Source organism: Lolium perenne, chromosome 3, assembly GCF_019359855.2.
Source record: "Lolium perenne isolate Kyuss_39 chromosome 3, Kyuss_2.0, whole genome shotgun sequence".
NCBI lineage: Eukaryota > Viridiplantae > Streptophyta > Magnoliopsida > Poales > Poaceae > Lolium > Lolium perenne.
In genome coordinates, this window is record NC_067246.2 from 306,998,535 (window position 1) to 307,020,019 (window position 21,485).

At 42.8% G+C, this 21,485-nt stretch overlaps 1 protein-coding gene across 1 annotated transcript; it reads left to right on the plus strand.

Annotated features, from left to right (window-relative positions):
- Nucleotides 1-1,660: 1,660 nt before the first annotated feature.
- LOC127338821 (9-beta-pimara-7,15-diene oxidase) lies at nt 1,661-3,830 on the plus strand. The gene is made up of 2 exons (XM_051364790.2): nt 1,661-2,612; nt 3,012-3,830. The coding sequence occupies exons 1-2, from the start codon at nt 1,701-1,703 to the stop codon at nt 3,639-3,641; spliced, it is 1,542 nt and encodes a 513-aa protein (XP_051220750.1). The 5' UTR covers nt 1,661-1,700; the 3' UTR covers nt 3,642-3,830.
- Nucleotides 3,831-21,485: the final 17,655 nt, after the last annotated feature.

A 21,485-nucleotide genomic window follows, 5' to 3' on the forward strand; every position in this document is an offset into this window, starting at 1 on the left:
TACTGATCTGACATCACATAATTAGGAACTACATTTCTATGTAATATCAATAGGAAAACTTCATAAATATTATACTCACATTTTTCATATTTGATTTATAATAAAACAAGTGATAGTCATAGAACTATATTATTTCATATCATAAAATGTGATATCTCTGCTGTTGTAACTTCATTTCAACATGCTAAACTCGATGCCTTGCATTTGCAAAAGCCACAAACTAGTGTTTAGAAAAACCTGTCAACAACTATAAAATTATATTGGTATTATCTCATAAATATATTTCATGATGTATGTAACAACATTTTATGGTTATTGTATATATATTACATATTGATGATTTTTATATTAATCTTGATTAATCTCTACATAGTTTAAGTTTTAGAAAAAAATCGGATTTGCTAGTTCTTGGCTAGCTGAGAACTAAGTTAATTCTCAGTCAAATCCTATTCGATTGCATCGCGATTCATGCATATATGAGTTGGAAGTTGGATTGCAATTAAGTTTTTTCAGTTGCAAGTGGGGTTGCAACTGAGATTTGTTAAGTTAAGGATGATTATGCAACTAAAATAATAATATGGACCATTATACTTGCTTAATGATTTGTGCTAATTCTAAGTTGTAATTGAGATGAACTAAGTTAGTTTTCAGTCGATTGAGAATTAGATACACCAAAATAATGTAAGTCTTATTAGAACGGGGATAGTATTGCCCGGCCTTTGGTGCTAGTAGGCAAGTCACTAACTAAGCAACCATGGCTAGATGCTTTGCAAAATAACGTTCGTGTAATTGTGACCAGCACTATTGCTGGGTCTAGTAATTAATGAGATCTTGTGTTTCAGCTGAAAAGGGAAAAATAAACTCTATCTCATTATCGTACGTGTGGCCTGCTGTGAGCAAGTATTGACCGGTGTATTGTCACAAAAAGGAAAATATTGTCACAAAAAGGAAAGTATTGACCGACTGTTATCCACGCTTGTCGACTTCCGTGCAGTTGTACAGCAACGGACTTGCATTTGCACTCCCTTTAGCGAAAAGTGTATTTGGCACATGAGCACCAGTGCGCCTGATTTTTAAAAATCATATTTTTTGGATTTGAAAAAATATGAAATTAAATACCCACATACATATAAACATTCTGAACGTACAGTAGAAATTTTGAAGAAAAATATGTTATATTTTAAGCTACACAAAAAGACAAATTTCTGACAAATATATACCTCTATACGTAGCCACAAATTTGTTTTTTTCCTGTAGCTCAAAATACAATGCAATTTCTACCAAAACTTTGCATGAATATTCAGAATATGTGTATGTATTCATGAAATAAATGTGATAATTTTTTGAAATGCAGAAATTCAGTTTTTAAATATTTTAAAAACTGAGAGCACTGGTGCTCATGTGCACCAAATTTGCTTCCCTTTAGTCCCTTGCTAGGTTTTTCTTTTGACGTTGAACAGCAGGTGTGTCGTGACTTCCATGCTGGTGTACAGTAACGGATTTGCAGTTGCACAACTTGCACTCCCTTGGTAGGCTTTTTGAATCACCTGTCGAGAAACTTGATACCGAATACTGACATATGAAGAGGTTGAATTTGGCAATTCACAGTGCTTATAAAAGGTGAGCCTCACTCTTCTAGTTTCCATGCAAAAAAGCAAAAGGTGCACGCTATACCTAGTTAATAGACCAAACGCATCCTCATGGTCATGGAGATGGAGCCAAGCTCAGCCACTCTCTTCTTCCTCTCTGTCGTCACACTTGTCATCCTTGTGTCCCTAGTTAGCCGCAAACCCTCCAGCAAGCTGAGGCGGCCTCCCGGTCCACGTGATCTGCCGTTCGTCGGGAGCCTCCACCACCTGCTAACTTCGCAGCCGCATGTTGCTCTCCGGAACCTGGCCAAGACGCACGGCCCGGTGATGCGTCTACGGCTGGGCCAGGTCGAGGCCGTCGTGGTCTCCTCGTCGGCGGCGGCGCAAGAGGTGATCCGCGACAATGACCTTTCCTTTGCGTCGCGGCCGAACCTCCTGGCCACGGAGATCATGTGCTACGGTAACCTCGACGTTGCCTTTGCGCCCTACGGCGCCTACTGGCGGCCGCTGAAGAAGCTCTGCGTGCTGGAGCTGCTCAGCTCGCGCAAGGTGCGTCAGTTCAAGCCCGTCAGGGACAGGGAGACCATGTCGCTCATTAAGGAGATCTGCGCCGCCGGTAAAGGGGGCAAGCCGGTGAAACTACGCAGCCTGCTCGTAAAGTGCACCAGCTCCGTCACCGGTAAGGCAACTTTCGGCGAGCGTTGCGACATCGACCTCCGGGAGCAGTTTATGGCCGCCATGGAGGTGGCGCAGATTCACAGCTCGGGCTTCTGCGTGGGGGACCTCTTCCCTTCTCTCCGGTTCCTCGACGTCGCCACTGGGATGAGATACCAGCTCTGGCGAGCTCGGCAGCAGCTCGACAACGTGGTTGACAAGATCATCAGCGACTGCGAGGCACGAAGAGAGGAGAAGAAGTCAACGCCCACAGGAGATGAAGACCTTCTAAGCCTCATGCTTAGGATAAGGGACGAGGGGGGTAGTGATTTTCCCATCGAAACCATAAACATCAAGGCAATCATTGTGGTAAGGAGTTAAATACTCTAGAAAAAATGGAAGGACACAAATTCTATTTGTAGTAATACTTTTGTTTATGTCTTTCTTTTGTTAGACTACCCACAATGGGAGTATCATAGGTAGTATCATGCATCACATGCATGCAAAAAGCTGATGTGGCAGTGCAATTAAAGAAGAGAGAGATGGTAGTAGTATCATAGGTAGATACTGTATCATAGCACGTAGTACTAGAAAATATAATGCCAAACAAATCTTGTACATATATTTGCATTGAGATTCTACAAATTAATTAATATAAGAAGATTATGATACTAGCATATGATACCATGTATTGTGGACATAATAACATATAGTAGTATCATACCCATGATACTTCTATATGATACTATGCATTGTGACTAGTCTTAGGATTTGTTCACGGCAGGGACAGAGACAACATCATCTACGGCAGAGTTTGTCATGTCAGAACTCATGAGAAACCCGAAGGTGATGAAAAAGGCACAAGAGGAGGTGCGGCGAATGATGGAGAACAAAAGCCCACAAGATCATGAGAACCACATGGACGAACTACCCTACTTGAGGATGGTGATCAAGGAGACCATGAGGCTACACCCTGTCGTGCCGCTCCTACTCCCTCGCCTTTGTAGGGAGAGCTGCCACGTCGGCGGGTTTGAGATTGCTAAGGGCACTAGGGTCATCATCAACGCGTGGGCGTTAGCAACGAGCCCTGAGAACTGGAACGAACCTGAGGCATTCAGGCCAGAGAGGTTCGAAGATAGCGTTGTCGTCAACGATAAAGGTACCCAGTTCAAGTTAATGCCGTTTGGAGGCGGGAGGAGGATGTGCCCTGGTGATGGCTTTGCACTAGCCACGTTGGAGCTCATGGTTGCACGTCTTCTGTACTACTTTGAATGGAGCTTGCCAGACGGAATGCGACCAGATGAGCTAGACATGGATGTGAAAGTGGGCACCACATCAAGGAGAAGAAACGAGTTGCGCGTAGTGGCATCGCCATGCAGTATTCCAGTAGAAATTTGAATATCTCAAAAACTTATCCTAAAATGTTGATGGAGGCAATAAGTACATGATTTAAAATATAGATAAAACATAGTATGCTATTAAAATTTGTGACGTAAAATGTAAACAATAAGACAGAGAGTGTGTAAGTTTAAAGCATGTTCACAAGTATTAAGGTTGGAAACCAGGGTTTGGCTCACTAGGCCACTGGACATAGTTTGTATTCCTATAATTTATATATTTATTATGTTATCGAAGTAGTAGACTTTGTAAGACTTTCTCCGTCTGAGATTTTCCCAAGTAAATGAAACGTTTCATTTTCAGTGAACTTTGAGATTTCTTGTTACATAAACAATCTACAATAAACAAAAAAATTAGAACACATAAAACAAAGGAACAAGAGGTGTATAGCTAGAAAGACAGAATAAGAAAGGCCCGTGCAAATATCCAACCTTAAATACCTTTTTTTTTTGCAAAAAGGGGACCGAAGCCCCGGCCTCTGCACCAATCACGAATCAATGCATATAGCCTTTTATTGCACTATTGAGAGTTTCAGTCTTAAAGTGTAATTAGAGCTCATAGATCACACATGATGTACAATTGTACATATAAAATAAAAAAAGCGAAATAACTAAAAAGCAATTCGCCTAAGGATCATGTAAATGTCTAGCAAGCCTCAAGGCACCCTGGTTGTAGATAGGCACGACGGTACATAGGTCAACTCACGGATCCAACGAGTAGCCATACGGATTACCTGTAAAGACCATATCATTTCTATAATTTCACAAAAGGATCTTGATCCTTAGCGAGATTATCCTCAATAATTCAAAACTCCATTAAAACCATTTTAATTTCCCTTACCACTCCGGGAATTCTGACATATGTCGTGAACACAAAGAACGCGGCAAAGGGGCTGCACAACACATCAAAGGCTGCACTGACCAGATGGATGCCAAGAAACACATGAACCACCTAAACCCTAGCCATCGCGATCGGCGATCTCTCCGGCGATCTAGGGCAAGTAGTCCAACCATTCTGCTCGGCTAGTCTTCCTCGTCTAGGTAACCTCCTTCCCTTCTCTTCTCGATCTGTTCTATGGCGGCTCCATCATGGAAATGGAGTGTTTCCTACGTCAAAACCCAAGATTTGGCGCATACACCACAAGATCCAATGATGGGTGAGCTGCATCTTTGGACTGCCAAGGATTGGATTGGTCTAATGACAACCAAAGGTACGCCTATTGTTAGCAAGTATTTGAACAATGGTGATCTTGTGGATGTGGGATCTGTGGTGGAATTCTCGGGTTTTACGGCTAAAGTCATTCATTGTGTGCTGTCTCCGACAAATGGTCGTCCTGCGTCGGATCATGAACTGCTGAAGATGTCTGGATCTGATCCAAACTCTAGGGATCGAGGATGGCATGTCACTTATTCCACCCATAGAGATCTGTGGCGGGGACGTATGAAATCTTATGATGGATCTCTCCTGTTGTCAGTCAAAGATAACTGGTTATTGCTGAAAGATGGTAAGGGTGCAATGGTGGGTAGACGTGGGGTTAAAACCACAGATAGTTTCAGTATTGGTGCAAAGATTTCTTTTCCTAATCATGTGGTTAGAGCGGGATCTCAATGGAAATTTGCGAAGCCAGTTGCACCATCGTCTAGCTTGCCTACGGCTCTCTTGCTTGATAATACGGTGGTTCATCATAAGCCTGTGGTGATGGAGCATGTACAAGAGTCTATGGATATCTCTTCATCCTCTTCGTCACTGGTGGTTATTCCTATGGCAGCTGAGACTGATTCTTCCTCTAGCTCAAGTTCCTTTGCTAATTCAGTACATGCATCTTTGTTGATGGGGATTAATTTCTCTCATGGCATTAATTTTGCAAAGGATGTTCAAAGTGAATCAATGTTGACGTCCACCCTTCACCCAAGGTTGGACATTTATTAATGGTGGTTTCCTTTGGAAGAGCTAATTTTTGAATGGAAGAAGAATTAGTTAGCATTGCTCTGGAATGATTGGTGGTTACCGTGGTGAATTAAAAGTGGCTCTCATCAAGGATAGGGTGTTCTCTTTTTGTGTTTAAGGAGGTTGGTTTCTGATACGTGCCAAACATATATATATAATTTTTGATGCTCCATGCTTGTTTTGTTACAATGTTTATATATTTTATGTGCACTTTTCCACAATTTTTAGCATTTTCTGGGACTAACCTATTAACGCAGTGCAGTAGTGCCAGTTCCTGTTTTCTGATGCTTTTGTGTTTCAGAAAAGTTGTACATGAAAGTTTCTCGGAATTGGACGAAACAAAAGCCCAGAGTCTTATTTTTCTGGGACGAAGACGGAGCCAGAAGGACATGCGTAGGAGAGATGCCACGTGGCAGTACATAGGGCAGGCACGGCCCCACCCTTGGCCGCGTCTGGCCCTTGTACTGGCACCTCGTCGCCTCGTTTTCTCCGCCCTTCCGCCTATTTATTCCTCGTATCGGGAAAACCCCAGGGACCCTATTAGCCTCATTCATGGGATCGCCTGCGAAGGTACTTGCCCTTCTCTTGGGACCACTCATGGACGACCTCGTCTCCAATGCCCAAAGTGCCTTCATCAAAAAGCGAAGCATACACGACAACTTCCTCTATGTCAAAAATCTCGCCAAACGCTTACACAAGTCCAAGACGCCCGCGCTCCTCTTCAAGTTTGACATTAGGAAAGCCTTTGACTCCATCCGTTGGGAGTACATCATCGACCTTCTCCAACGGCGCGGGTTCCCTAGCCATTTCCGCAACTGGATCATCGCTCTCTTAACCACCGCCTCCTCTCGGGTGCTCCTCAATGTCGTCGCGGGCTCGCCCATCAAGCATGGCCGAGGTCTTAGGCAGGGGGACCCCCTCTGGCCGCTCCTCTTTGTGCTTGCCATTGATCCTCTTACCCAAATCCTCGATGCCGCCACTAACCATGGGCTCCTTCACAAAATTAGGGGACGCGGAAGCATTCTCCGCACCTCACTTTATGCGGATGATGCGGCTATCTTTGTTGCCCCCATCAAGGAGGACATTCAAAACTTGGCGTCCATCCTTCATAGATTTGGTGAAGTCACCGGCCTTTGCACAAACTTTCTTAAGAGTTCTGTGGTTCCCATTTGTTGCGGGGACATTAATCTTGATGACATCCTTGAGGGCATTCCGACGGCCCGGACCACCTTCCCCATGAGATATCTTGGTCTACCTCTATAGGTTTGGCAACTCAAGCGCGTGGATTTCCAACACCTTGAAGACAAATGCGCCGGCAAAATCCCCACTTGGAGCGGCAAATTCATCACCACGGCCGGGCGCACGGCTCTTGTGAAGTCGGTCATCACCTCCCAGGCAACCTACTACCTCACTACCCTTGCCATCCCTCCCGGTACAATCAAGTTCATCAACAAGCTACAAAGAGCTTTCCTATGGTCGGCTAAGGAAACAACCACTGGGGCCAAATGCAAAGTTAATCGGAAGACAATTTGTCGACCCACTAAACTTGGTCGTCTTGGGGTGAAAGATTTGGACAAGTTTGCCACGGCTCTCCGTCTTAGGTGGCCTTGGCACGAGTGGAAGGATACTTCAAATATTTGGGTGGGTGTGTGGCAACTCGTGCACCGACTACGACATGGACATTTTTTATGCCTCGACCACCATCACCGTTGGTAATGGGAAGAAGACCCCTTTTTGGGAGGCCCCTGTAGGGATTCGTTGCATAGAAAACAAAAATTTTCCTACCGCGAGAACGCAATCCAAGCCAAGATGCAATCTAGAAGACGGGAGCAATGAGGAGATGATCGAGACTCACCCTTGAAGATTTCCAAAGCCTACAAGATGAGGCTCTTGTTGCTGCGGTAGACGATCACTTTCTGCTTGCAAAAGCGCGTAGAAGATCTTGATCACGGTGCCACAATCGGGCAGCACCTCCGTACTCGGTTACACGTTCGGTGTTGATGAAGACGACGTCCTTCTCCCCGTTCCAGCGGGCAGCAGAAGTATTAGCTCCTCCTTGAATCCGACAGCACGACGGCGTGGTGGCGGTGGCGATGGAGAACTCCGGCGGAGCTTCGCTAAGCGTTGCGGGAGAGGTGGAGGAGAGGGGGCGGCTAGGGTTTGGGAGAGGGGGTGGCCGGCCACTATGGGGTGCGGCCTCCTTGAGGGCTTGTGGTGGCCGGCCCCCTCCCCTATGCCCCTCATTATATAGGTGGAACCCCCAAGTGTTGGACTCCAAGTCTTCGAATAAGACCCGAAACCAAAACCTTCCATGTAGTAGGGAAACCTACCCAAGGTGGGACTCCCACCCAAGTGGGATTCCCACCCTTCCATGAGGGGGGGTGGCCGGCCCCCTTGGTGGAGTCCACCTTGGACTCCCCCCTCTAGGGTTGGCCGACCATGGGGAGGTGGAGTCCCTCCGGAACTCCTCCTTCCTTAGTGATTCCTTCCGGACTTTTCTAGAACCTTCTAGAACCTTCCGTAAAAACACCGGATCATTTTCAAACTTATAAAATGACTTCCTATATATGAATCTTATTCTCCGGACCATTCCGGAACTCCTCGTGATGTCCGATATCTCATCCGAGACTTCGAACAATACTTCGAACTCCATTCCATATTCAAGTTCTACCATTTCAACATCAAACCTTAAGTGTGTCACCCTACGGTTCACGAACTATGTGGACATGGGTGAGAACTCTTTCCGACCAATAACCAATAGCGGGATCTGGAGATCCATAATGGCTCCCACATATTCAACGATGACTTAGTGATCGAATGAACCATTCACATACGATACCAATTCCCTTTGTCACGCGATATTTTACTTGTCCGAGGTTTGATCATCGGTATCACTCTATACCTTGTTCAACCTCGTCTCCTGACAAGTACTCTTTACTCGTACCGTGGTATGTGGTCTCTTATGAACTTATTCATATGCTCGCAAGACATTAGACGACATTCCACCGAGAGGGCCCAGAGTATATCTATCCGTCACCGGGATGGACAAATCCCACTGTTGATCCATATGCCTCAACTCATACTTTCCGGATACTTAATCCCACCTTTATAACCACCCATTTACGCAGTGGCGTTTGATGTAATCAAAGTATCTTTCCGGTACAAGTGATTTACATGATCTCATGGTCATAAGGACTAGGTAACTATGTATCGAAAGCTTATAGCAAATAACTTAATGACGTGATCTAATGCTACGCTTAATTGGGTGTGACCATTACATCATTCATACAATGATATAACCTTGTTATTAATAACATCCAATGTTCATGATTATGAAACTAATCATCTATTAATCAACAAGCTAGTTAAGAGGCATACTAGGGACTCTTTGTTGTTTACATATCACACATGTATCAATGTTTCGGTTAATACAATTATAGCATGGTATATAAACATTTATCATAAACATAAAGATATATAATAACCACTTTTATTATTGCCTCTTGGGCATATCTCCAACAGTCTCCCACTTGCACTAGAGTCAATAATCTGGATTACATTGTGAGGTACCTAACACCCATGGCATTCTGGTGTTGGTCATGCTTTGCCCTAGGGAGAGCTTTAGTCAACGGATCTGCTACATTCAGATCAGTGTGTACTTTGCAAATCTTTACTTCTCCATCTTCGATGTACTCGCGAATCGAGTGGTAACGCAGCTTGATATGCTTCAGCCTCTTGTGTGACCTTGGTTCTTGTGCATTGGCGATGGCACCCATGTTGTCACAGTAGATGACTAGTGGGTCCAATGCACTAGGAACCACACCGAGCTCTACAATGAACCTCTTCATCCATACCGCCACGATGAAGCCTCTGAAGCCGCTATGTACTCTGATTCTGTTGAAGACTTCGCCACCGTGCACTGCTTCGAGCTTGCCCAGCTTACTGCAGCACCATTCAATATAAACACGTACCCAGACTGTGACTTAGAGTCATCAGGATCTGTGTTCCAACTTGCATCGGTGTAACTGGTTACAACGAGCTCTTGGTCACCTCCATAACAAAGAAACATATCCTTAGTTCTTTTCAAGTACTTCAGGATATTCTTGACCGCTGTCCAGTGTTCCATCCCTGGATCACTTTGATATCTGCTAGTCAAACTAACAACATGTGCTATATCCGGTCTAGTACATAGCATGGCATACATAATAGAGCCTACTGCCGAGGCATAGGGGATCTGACTCATCCTTTCTCTTCCTTCTACCGTAGCCGGTCCTTGAGTCTTACTCAAGACCTTGCCTGGTAATATAGGTAAGAACCCTTTCTTACTTTCGTCCATTCTAAACTTCTTTAGAATCTTGTCCAGGTATGTACTCTGTGATAGCCCTATTAGGCATCTTGATCTATCTCTATAAATCTTGATGCCTAATATATACGATGCTTCACCAAGGTCTTTCATTGAAAAACTATTATTCAAATAACCTTTTACACTGCTTAATAGTTCTATATCATTCCCAATCAATAATATGTCATCTACATATAATATCAGGAATGATACAGAGCTCCCACTCACTTTCTTGTAAATACAGGCCTCTCCATGACACTGTATAAACCCGAAGTCTTTGATCACCTTATCAAAACATCGGTTCCAACTTCTCGATGCTTGCTTCAGTCCATAAATTGACCGCTGAAGTTTGCATACTTTGTAAGCATTTTTAGGATCGACAAAACTTTTGGGTTGTAACATATACAACTCTTCCTCAATGTCTCCATTAAGGAATGCTGTTTTGACATCCATCTGCCAAATCTCATAATCGAAAAATGCAGCTATTGCTAACAAAATCCTCACTGATTTTAGCTTCGCTACAAGTGAGAAAGTCTCATCGTAGTCAACTCCTTGAATTTGTCGGAAACCCTTTGCGACAAGTCGAGCTTTATAGACAGTAATATTACCATCAGCATCTGTTTTTCTCTTGAAGATCCATTTATTCTCAACAGCGTTGCGGCTATCAGGTAAGTCTACCAAAGTCCATACTTTGTTATCATACATGGATCCCATTTCAGATTTCATGGCTTCTTGCCATTTGTTGGAATCTGGGCTCATCATCGCTTCTTCATACGTCGCAGGGTCTTCATCATTGTTGTCCACAATCATGACATTTAGACAAGGATCATACCACTCAGGAGTGGCACGTTCCCTTGTCGATCTGCGAGGTTCAGTAGTTTCCTCGTTCGAAGTTTCATGATCATTATCATTAGCTTCCTCTGTTGCCGGTGTAGGCGGCACAGGAATAGTTTCCGGTACTGTGCTACTCTGATCAACGAGTAAAGATTCATCAATCTCATCGAGTTCTACTTTTCTTCCAGTCACTTCTTTAGTATGAATTCTTTCTCAAGAAAGGTTCCGTTCTTAGCAACAAATATTTTGCCTTCGGATCTGTGACAGAAAGTGTACCCTATAGTTTCCTTAGGGTATCCTATGAAGACGCATTTCTCCGCTTTGGGTTCTAGCTTGTCCGGTTGTAACTTTTTTACATAGGCTTCGCAACCCCAAACTTTACGGAACGACAGCTTAGGTTTCTTATTAAACCATAATTCATACGGTGTCGTTTCAACGGATTTTGATGGTGCTCTATTTAAAGTGAATGCGGCTGTCTCTAATGCATAACTCCAAAATGATAACGGCAAATCAGTAAGAGACATCATAGAACGAACCATATCTAAGAGAGTTCGATTACGATGTTCGGACACACCGTTTCGTTGAGGTGTTCCTGGCGGTGTCAATTGTGAAAGTATTCCGCATTTCTTTAAATGCATGCCAAACTCATAATTCAGATATTCACCTCCGCGATCAGATCGTAGAAATTTAATCTTCTTATTACGTTGATTTTCTACTTCACGTTGGAATTCCTTAAACTTCTCGAAAGTTTCGGATTATCCATATCTACTCAGATCATCTGTGAAGGTTAGAACATAACGATAACCACCGCGCGATGCTACACTCATTGGTCCGCACACATCAGTATGTATGATTTCCAATAAGTCTGTAGCTCGCTCCATCATACCAGAGAATGGAGTCTTAGTCATTTTTCCCATCAGACATGCTTCGCATCTATCAAGTGACTCAAAGTCAAGTGATTCAAGTAATCCATCGGTATGGAGTTTCTTCATGCGTTTCACTCCAATATGACCAAGACGACAGTGCCACATATAAGTAGTATTATCATTCAATCTAATTCGCTTAGCATCAATGTTATGTATATGTGTATCATTACTATCGAGATCTAATAGAAATAAGCCATTCTTTTCAGGTGCTCGACCATAAAAGATATTATTCATAAAAAATCGAACAACCATTATTCTCAGACTTGAATGAATAACCATCTTGCATTAAACAAGATCCAGATATAATGTTCATGCTCAACGCGGGTACAAAATAACAATTATTTAGGCTTAAAACTAATCCCGAAGGTAGATGTAGAGGAAGTGTGCCGACAACGATCACATCGACTTTGGATCCGTTTCCAACGCGCATCGTCACTTCATCTTTCAGTAGTCTTCGTTTATTCTTTAGTTCCTGTTTCGAGTTACAAATATGAGCAACCGAACCAGTATCAAATACCCAGGTACTAGTACGAGAACCAGTGAGATAAACATCTATAACATGTATATCAGATATACCTTCTTTCTTCTTCTTGACAAGGCCGCTCTTCAGATCAGCCAGATACTTGGAGCAATTACGCTTCCAGTGTCCCTTCTCCTTGCAGTAATAGCACTCAGCATCAGGCTTAGGGCCGTTCTTAGGTTTCATAGGAGGCGTGGCAGCTTTCTTGCCACCCTTCTTGAATTTTCCCTTAGACTTGCCCTGATTCTTGAAACTGGTGGTCTTGTTGACCATCAACACTTGGTGCTCTTTCTTGATCTCAATCTCAGCAGACTTTAGCATGGTGAAGAGTTCAGGTAACTCTTTGTTCATGTTCTGCATATTGTAGTTCATCACAAAGTTCTTGTAACTAGGTGGCAGGGATTGAAGGACACGATTAATCCCCAGTCTGTTAGGAATCACTATTCCCAAGTCACTGAGTTTCTTCGCATGCCCGATCATGGCGAGCATGTGCTCACTAACGGAGCTGCCTTCTTCCATCATGCAGCTGAAGAAGTGTTTCGATGCTTCATAGCATTCCACGGCCGCATGAGTTTCAAATATAGCTTTCAGCTCATTGACCAACTCATGAGGATCATGGTGCTCAAAATGTTTTTGAAGATCGACTTCCGACTGCACAGGATGGCACACTGAACTTGAGAGTACCGAGTTTTCCGAGTCGCGTAAACATTCTTTACTTCATCGGTTTCAGTTTCTGCAGGAGGGTCACCTAGCGGTCCATCAAGCACATATTGCAGGTTTCCACCAGCGAGGAAAATCCTCACATGACGGAACCAGTCGGTGAAGTTGCTACCGTTGCTCTTAAGCTTTTCTTTCTCTAGGAACTGGTTAAAATTGATTGGGGACGCCATATCTACAACATATATTTGCAATAGTTTAGACTAAGTTTATGACAAATTGAGTTCAAATTTTAATTCAACATAATTAAAAAATCTAGGTGAACTACCACTCAAAACAATATCCCTCGCATTGTCTTAGTGATCACACGAACCAAATCCACCACACCTAAGTCCGATCATCACGAGACAAGATGTAATTTCAATGGCGAACACTCAAAGTGTTCATCATATCAATCATATGATTCATGCTCTACCTTTCGGTATCACGTGTTCTGAGACCATGTCTGTACATGCTAGGCTCGTCAAGGCCACCTTAGTATCCGCATGTGCAAAACTGGCTTGCACCTGTTGTATGCACTTGTTGATTCTATCACACCCGATCATCACGAGATGCTTCGAAACGACAAGTCTTGGCAACGGTGCTACTAAGGATGAACACTTTATTATCTTGATATTTTAGTGAGAGGGATCATCTTATAATGCTACCGTCACGATCTAAGCAAAATAAGATGCATAAAAGGATTAACATCACATGCAGTTCATATGTGATATGATATGGCCCTTTTGTATTTGCGTCTTTGATCTTCATCTCCAAAGCACGGACATGATCTCCATCATCTTCGGGCATGATCTCTATCAACGTCGGCGTAGCTTCAAGGTCAATGGAGCCGTCTTCATGGTTGTTCACCTCATGTAGCAACTATTACAACTACTTTGAAATACTACTCAACATGAAATTTAAAGACAACCATAAGCCTCCTGCCGATTGCCACAATACAATAATGATCATCTCATACATATTCATCATCACATTATGGCCATATCACATCACCAAACCCTGCAAAAACAAGTTAGACGTCTCTAATTTGGTTTGCATATTTTACGTGGTTTAGGGTTTTCGAGACAGATCTAATCTACCTACGAACATGAACCACAACGGTGATACTAGTGTTGTCAATAGAAGAGTAAATTGAATCTTCACTATAGTAGGGGAGACAGACACCCGCAAAGCCTCTTATGCAATACAAGTTGCATGTCGAACGAGGAACAAGTCTCATGAACGCGGTCATGTAAAGTTAGTCCGAGCCGCTTCATCCCACTATGCCACAAAGATGCAAAGTACTCAAACTAAAGACAACAAGAGCATCAACGCCCACAAAACCATTGTGTTCTACTCGTACAACCATCTATGCATAGACACGGCTCTGATACCACTGTAGGGATTCGTTGCATAGAAAACAAAAATTTTCCTACCGCGAGAACGCAATCCAAGCCAAGATGCAATCTAGAAGACGGGAGCAACGAGGAGATGATCGAGACTCACCCTTGAAGATTTCCAAAGCCTACAAGATGAGGCTCTTGTTGCTGCGGTAGACGATCACTTGCCGCTTGCAAAAGCGCGTAGAAGATCTTGATCACGGTGCCACAATCGGGCAGCACCTCCGTACTCGGTCATACGTTCGATGTTGATGAAGACGACGTCCTTCTCCCCGTTCCAGCGGGCAGCGGAAGTAGTAGCTCCTCCTTGAATCCGATAGCACGACGGCGTGGTGGCGGTGGCGATGGAGAACTCCGGCGGAGCTTCGCTAAGCGTTGCAGGAGAGGTGGAGGAGAGGGGGCGGCTAGGGTTTGGGAGAGGGGGTGGCCGGTGATGTCTACGGGAGCTTCTATTCTTGTAGACAGTGTTGGGCCTCCAAGAGCAGAGGTTTGTAGAACAACAGCAAGTTTTCCTTAAGTGGATCACCCAAGGTTTATCGAACTCAGGGAGGAAGAGGTCAAAGATATCCCTCTCATGCAACCCTGCAACCACAAAGCAAGAAGTCTCTTGTGTCCCCAACACACCTAATAGGTGCACTAGTTCGGCGAAGAGATAGTGAAATACAGGTGGTATGAATATATATGAGCAGTAGCAACGGCACCAGAAAAGTGCTTTGCCCAGGACTGGTGTGTGATGGATGGTGGTAATATTGCAGGCAGTACAGATGCAGTAGAACAGTAAACAAGCAGCGATAGCAGTATTTAGGAACAAGGACTAGGGATCATACTTTCACTAGTGGACACTCTCAACATTGATCACATAAATAAATAGATAGATGCTAGACTCTACACTCTCTTGTTGGATGATGAACACCACTAACTGTGTAGGATTACACGAACCCTCAATGCCAGAGTTAACAAGCTCCACAATATTCGATGTTCATATTTAAATAACCTTAGAGTGCATGACAGATCAACATAACCAAACCAAGTACTAACATAGCATGCACACTGTCACCTTCACGCTACGAAAGGAGGCATAGATCACATCAATACCATCATAGCAATAGTTAACTTCATAATCTACAAGAGATCACAATCATAGCCTACGCCAAGTACTACACGATGCACACACTGTCACCATTACACCGTGCAGGAGGAATAAACTACTTTAATAACATCACTAGAGTAGCACACAGATAAATTGTGATACAAAACACATTGCAATCATAAAGAGATATAAATAAGCACTTCACTATGCCATTCATAACAGTGAATAAGTATTCTGTGAAATATAGCCTAAGAGACCCACACGGTGCACACACTGTCACCTTTACACACGTGGGACAAGGAGTCTCCGGAGATCACATAAGTAAAATCCACTTGACTAGCATAATGACATCTAGATTACAAGCATCATCATATGAATCTCAATCATGTAAGGCAGCTCATGATTATTGTATTGAAGTACATAGGGAGAGAGATTAACCACATAGCTACCGGTACAGCCCCGAGCCTCGATGGAGAACTACTCCCTCCTCATGGGAGACAGCAGCGTTGATGAAGATGGCGGTGGTGTCGATGGAGAAGCCTTCCGGGGGCACTTCCCCGTCCCGGCGGCGTGCCGGAATAGAGACTCCTGTCCCCCAGATCTTGGCTTCGCGATGGCGGCGGCTCTGGAAGGTTTCTCGTACCGTGGCTTTTCCGTATCGAGGTTTTAGGTCGAGGGGGCTTAAATAGGCGAAGAGGCGGCGTCAGAGGGTCGAAGAGGCGGTGACACGGTAAGGCGGCGCGGCCAGGGCCTGGGCCGCGCCGGCCTACCTCCTGGGCCCCCTGTGGGTCCACTCTGGCGACTCTCGGGTGTTCTGGATCCTTCCGGGGATTCTAAGATGCTGGGCGTTGATTTCGTCCAATTCCGAGAATATTTCCTTACTAGGATTTCTGAAACCAAAAACAGCAGAAAACAGGAACTGGCACTTCGGCATCTCGTCAATAGGTTAGTTCCGGAAAACGCATAAATATGACATAAACTATGCATAAAACATGTAGATATCATCAATAATGTGGCATGGAACATAAGAAATTATCGATACATCGGAGACGTATCAGCATCCCCAAGCTTAGTTTCTGCTCGTCCCGAGCAGGTAAACGATAATAAAGATAATTTCTGGAGTGGCATGCCATCATAACCTTGATCATACTATTGTAAGCATATGTAATGAATGCAGCGATCAAAACAATGTAAATGACATGAGTAAACAAATGAATCATAAAGCAAAGACTTTTCATGAATAGTACTTTCAAGACAAGCATCAATAAGTCTTGCATAAGAGTTAACTCATAAAGCAATAATTCAAAGTAAAGGTATTGAAGCAACACAAAGGAAGATTAAGTTTCAGCGGTTACTTTCAACTTATAACATGTATATCTCATGGATATTGTCAACATAGAGTAATATAACAAGTGCAATATGCAAGTATGTAGGAATCAATGCACAGTTCACACAAGTGTTTGCTTCTAGGACAGAAGGAAATAGGTAAACTGACTCAACATGAAAGTAGAAGAAAGGCCCTTCGCAGAGGGAAGCATTGATTGCTATATTTGTGCTAGAGCTTTGGTTTTGAAAACAAGAAACAAATTTTGTCAACGGTAGTAATAAAGCATATGTGTTATGTAAATTATATCCTACAAGTTGCAAGCCTCATGCATAGTATACTAATAGTGCCCGCACCTTGTCCTAATTAGCTCGGATTACCTGGATTATCATCGCAATACATATGTTTTAACCAAGTGTCACAAAGGGGTACCTCTATGCCGCCTGTACAAAGGTCTAAGGAGAAAGCTCGCATCGGATTTCTCGCTATTGATTATTCTGAACTTAGACATCCATACCAGGACAACATAGACAACAGATAATGGACTCCTCTTTAATGCATAAGCATGTAACAACAATTAATTTTCTCATATGAGATTGAGGATATTTGTCCAAAACTGAAACTTCCACCATGGATCATGGCTTTAGTTAGCGGCCCAATGCTCTTCTCTAACATTATGCATGCTCTAACCATTTTAGTGGTAAATCTCCCTTACTTCAGACAAGACGAACATGCATAGCAACTCACATGATATTCAACAAAGAGTAGTTGATGGCGTCCCCAGGAACATGGTTATCGCACAACAAGCAACTTAGTAAGAGATAAAGTGCATAAGTACATATTCAATACCACAATAGTTTTTAGGATATTTGTCCCATGAGCTATATATTGTAAAGATAGAGGATAGAAATTTTAAAGGTAGCACTCAAGCAATTTACTTTGGAATAGCGGAGAAATACCATGTAGTAGGTAGGTATGGTGGACACAAATGGCATAGTGGTTGGCTCAAGTATTTTGGATGCATGAGAAGTATTCCCTCTCGATACAAGGCTTAGGCTAGCAAGGCTATTTGAAACAAACACAAGGATGAAGCGGTGCAGCAAAACTCACATAAAAGACATATTGTAAACATTATAAGACTCTACACCGTCTTCCTTGTTGTTCAAACTCAATACTAGAAATTATCTAGACTTTAGAGAGACCAATTATGCAAACCAAATTTTAGCATGCTCTATGTATTTCTTCATTAATAGGTGCAAAGTATATGATGCAAGAGCTTAAACATGAGCACAACAATTGCCAAGTATCACATTATTCAAGACATCATACCAATTACTACATGTAGCATTTTCCAATTCCAACCATATAACAATTTAACGAAGAAGAAACTTCGCCATGAACATTAAAAGCTAAGAACACATATGTTCATACGAACCAGCGGAGCGTGTCTCTCTCGCACACAAGCATGAATTTATTCAAACCAAACAAAAATGAAAACAAAAGCACACAGACGCTCCAAGTAAAGTACATAAGATGTGACCGAATAAAAATATAGTTTCAAGAGAAGGAACCTGATAATTTGTCGATGAAGAAGGGGATGCCTTGGGCATCCCCAAGCTTAGATGCTTGAGTCTTCTTGAAATATGCAGGGATGAACCACCGGGGCATCCCCAAGCTTAGACTTTCCACTCTTCTTGATCGTAGTATATCATCCTCCTCTCTTGACCCTTGAAAGCTTCCTTCACACCAAACTCGAAACAAACTCATTAGAGGGTTAGTGCATAATCAAAAACTCACATGTTCAGAGGTGACACAATCATTCTTAACACTTCTGGACATTGCTCAAAGCTACTGGAAGTTAATGAAACAAAGAAATCCATCCCACATAGCAAAAGAGGCAATGCGAAATAAAAGGCAGAATCTGTCAAAACAGAATAGTCCGTAAAGACGAATTTTATTGAGGCACCAGACTTGCTCAGATGAAAATGCTCAAATTAAATGAAAGTTGCGTACATATCTGAGGATCACTCACATAAATTGGCATAATTTTCTGAGTTACCTACAGAGAATTAGGCCCAGATTCGTGACAGCAAGAAATCTGTTTCTGCGCAGTAATCCAAATCTAGTATAAACCTTACTATCAAAGACTTTACTTGGCACAACAATGCAATAAAATAAGATAAGGAGAGGTTGCTACAGTAGTAACAACTTCCAAGACACAAATATAAAACAAAATTACTGTAGCAAAATAAACACATGGGTTATCTCCCAAGAAGTTCTTCCTTTATAGCCATTAAGATGGGCTCAGCAGTTTTACTGATGCACTCGCAAGAAATAGTATTTGAAGCAAAAGAGAGCATCAAGAGGCAAATTCAAAACAAATTTAAATCTAACATGCTTCCTATGAAAAGGAATCTTGTAAATAAACAAGTTCAAGAAGCATAATGCAACAAGCATAGAAAGATAGAACAAGTGTAGCTTCAAGATTTTAAGCATATAGAGAGGTGTTTTAGTAACATGAAAATTTCTACAACCATATTTTCCTCTCTCATAAAGATTTTCAGTAGCATCATGAGCAAACTCAACAATATAACTATCACATAAAGCATTCTTATCATGAGTCTCATGCATAAAATTATTACTCTCCACATAAGCATAATCAATTTTATTAGTTGTAGTGGGAGCAAATTCAACAAAGTAGCTATCATTATTATTCTCATCATCAAATATGGGAGGCATATTGTAATCATAATCAAATTTATCCTCCATAACAGGTGGCACCAAAAGACCACTATCATTATAATCATCATAAATAGGAGGCAAAGTATCATCAAAGTAAATTTCCTCCTCAATGCTTGGGGGACTAAAAAGATCATGCTCATCAAAGCCAGCTTCCCCAAGCTTAGAATTTTCCATAGCATTAGCAACAATAGTGTTCAAAGCATTCATATTAATAACATTCCCATTAGCATGCATATAAAGTTCCATGGGTTTTTTAATTCTCTCTTCAAACACATCATGTCCTAATTCAAGATAAAGTTCATAAAGATCTCTCATATTTTTGTTGTTTTCCATTATGCCTAACTAGTGTAAACAAGAAACAAAAAGATGCAATTGCAGGATCTAAAGGAAATAGCTTCGAGCACAAATACAATGGCGCCAGAAAAGTACTGTTACCTGGAACCGGAGTATGAGTGCCTTTTACCTTTCCTCCCCGGCAACGGCGCCAGAAAAGTGCTTGATGTCTACGGGAGCTTCTATTCTTGTAGACAGTGTTGGGCCTCCAAGAGCAGAGGTTTGTAGAACAGCAGCAAGTTTCCCTTAAGTGGATCACCTAAGGTTTATCGAACTCAGGGAGGAAGAGGTCAAAGATATCCCTCTCATGCAACCCTGCAACCACAAAGCAAGAAGTCTCTTGTGTCCCCAACACACCTAATAGGTGCACTAGTTCGGCGAAGAGATAGTGAAATACAGGTGGTATGAATATATATGAGCAGTAGCAACGGCACCAGAAAAGTGCTTTGCCCAGGACTGGCGTGTGATGGATCTTTACTATTATATTGCAGTTGGTCGTAGGTCGTACAACGCGTTTGGTGAAGGAGATTGAGACCATCCTGTCCATCCAATTATTTTCAACATCTCCACTCCAATGTTCACCGTCGAATCAAAATAAATCATTGCTTTCCTTTCTTTACAACACAGCTCGCTAATTGCCGGATCGAAACATATTACTACTTTCCTAATCCGTTACTTACTCTACAAAATTATCATTATTTCCTTCCTTCGTCCGTCGTTCCCTCCATCGTAAATGGGAAATTAATCAAGAGTCCAATCTGCCTTCACCTCCCGCACCATCTCTCTCTCTCCCATTTTAACTCTCACGCACCGTGATGAGCGCCGCTGCCACCTAGGGTTTCGAGCGCCGCAGCCTCATCATTCCCCGCAGCAGCATCCATATTGCCTCACGCCCCGAGTTCCCCGCCGCCAGGCCGCCTTCCACCGCCGTCCCATCCTTCCCCGCCGCAACATCCATCTGCCGCCTACCCCGAGTTCCTTGCCGCTAGGCCGCCTCCCGTCCTGGTTCCTACGAGCTGCTGCGACTGTAGTTCGACAAACGCACCTACGAGTTGCCGCTCCAGGACCTCGACGAACTACATCACCATGCTAGCCGTCAAGAGGCTCAACCCCAATGGCAGCTAGGTATTGATCTGTTTCTGATTGTCAATTGCAAACCGTAAGGGGACTATAGGACATGGCGGAGCTCGAGTGAGCAACCAGATCGGAAGGAGGTCTAACATGCACACTTGCTAATTGGGAGAGTGCATTGAGGTAGATGATTATTGCCAATTCATTTGTCTATTTGTGCAATTTTGTTATTTTTATTCTCCGCTCCTTGTGCTTTGATTCTTTTAGGTTAGAAGAGCGCATGGAGTAAACTTTTCTTTCTCTGGAAGGCTAGCGGATCAACAAGTTGAATCACTACTAAGTGTAGAGTGTTTATATATCCTGTCTGGACTGAATTTTGTGACTCAATGGACAAACACTAATGCTGGGACAAAATTTTGTGGTGAAGCTGATAGTTTCAGTTAGGAAGATTTAAGTAAAAATACTTTTCATAGTCATAGTCAATTAGTATATGAATATATCTCTTACTTCCCGAGAAAAAACCCAGTGTGGCCAAATTCGCCATCTCTTGAATTTTCATGCTTGTGTATCAGACAGAAATATACATGGAACTTAAAATGTTTGTGTTAGCTCAGTTTCA

Excerpts from the sequence above, each read along its gene's own strand:
- LOC127338821 (XM_051364790.2), top strand. The coding sequence starts at position 1,701 with ATGGTCATGGAGATGGAGCCAAGCTCAGCCACTCTCTTCTTCCTCTCT. Across the intron at positions 2,613-3,011 it reads ACATCAAGGCAATCATTGTG|GATTTGTTCACGGCAGGGAC; the intron begins GTAAGGAGTTAA and ends GACTAGTCTTAG.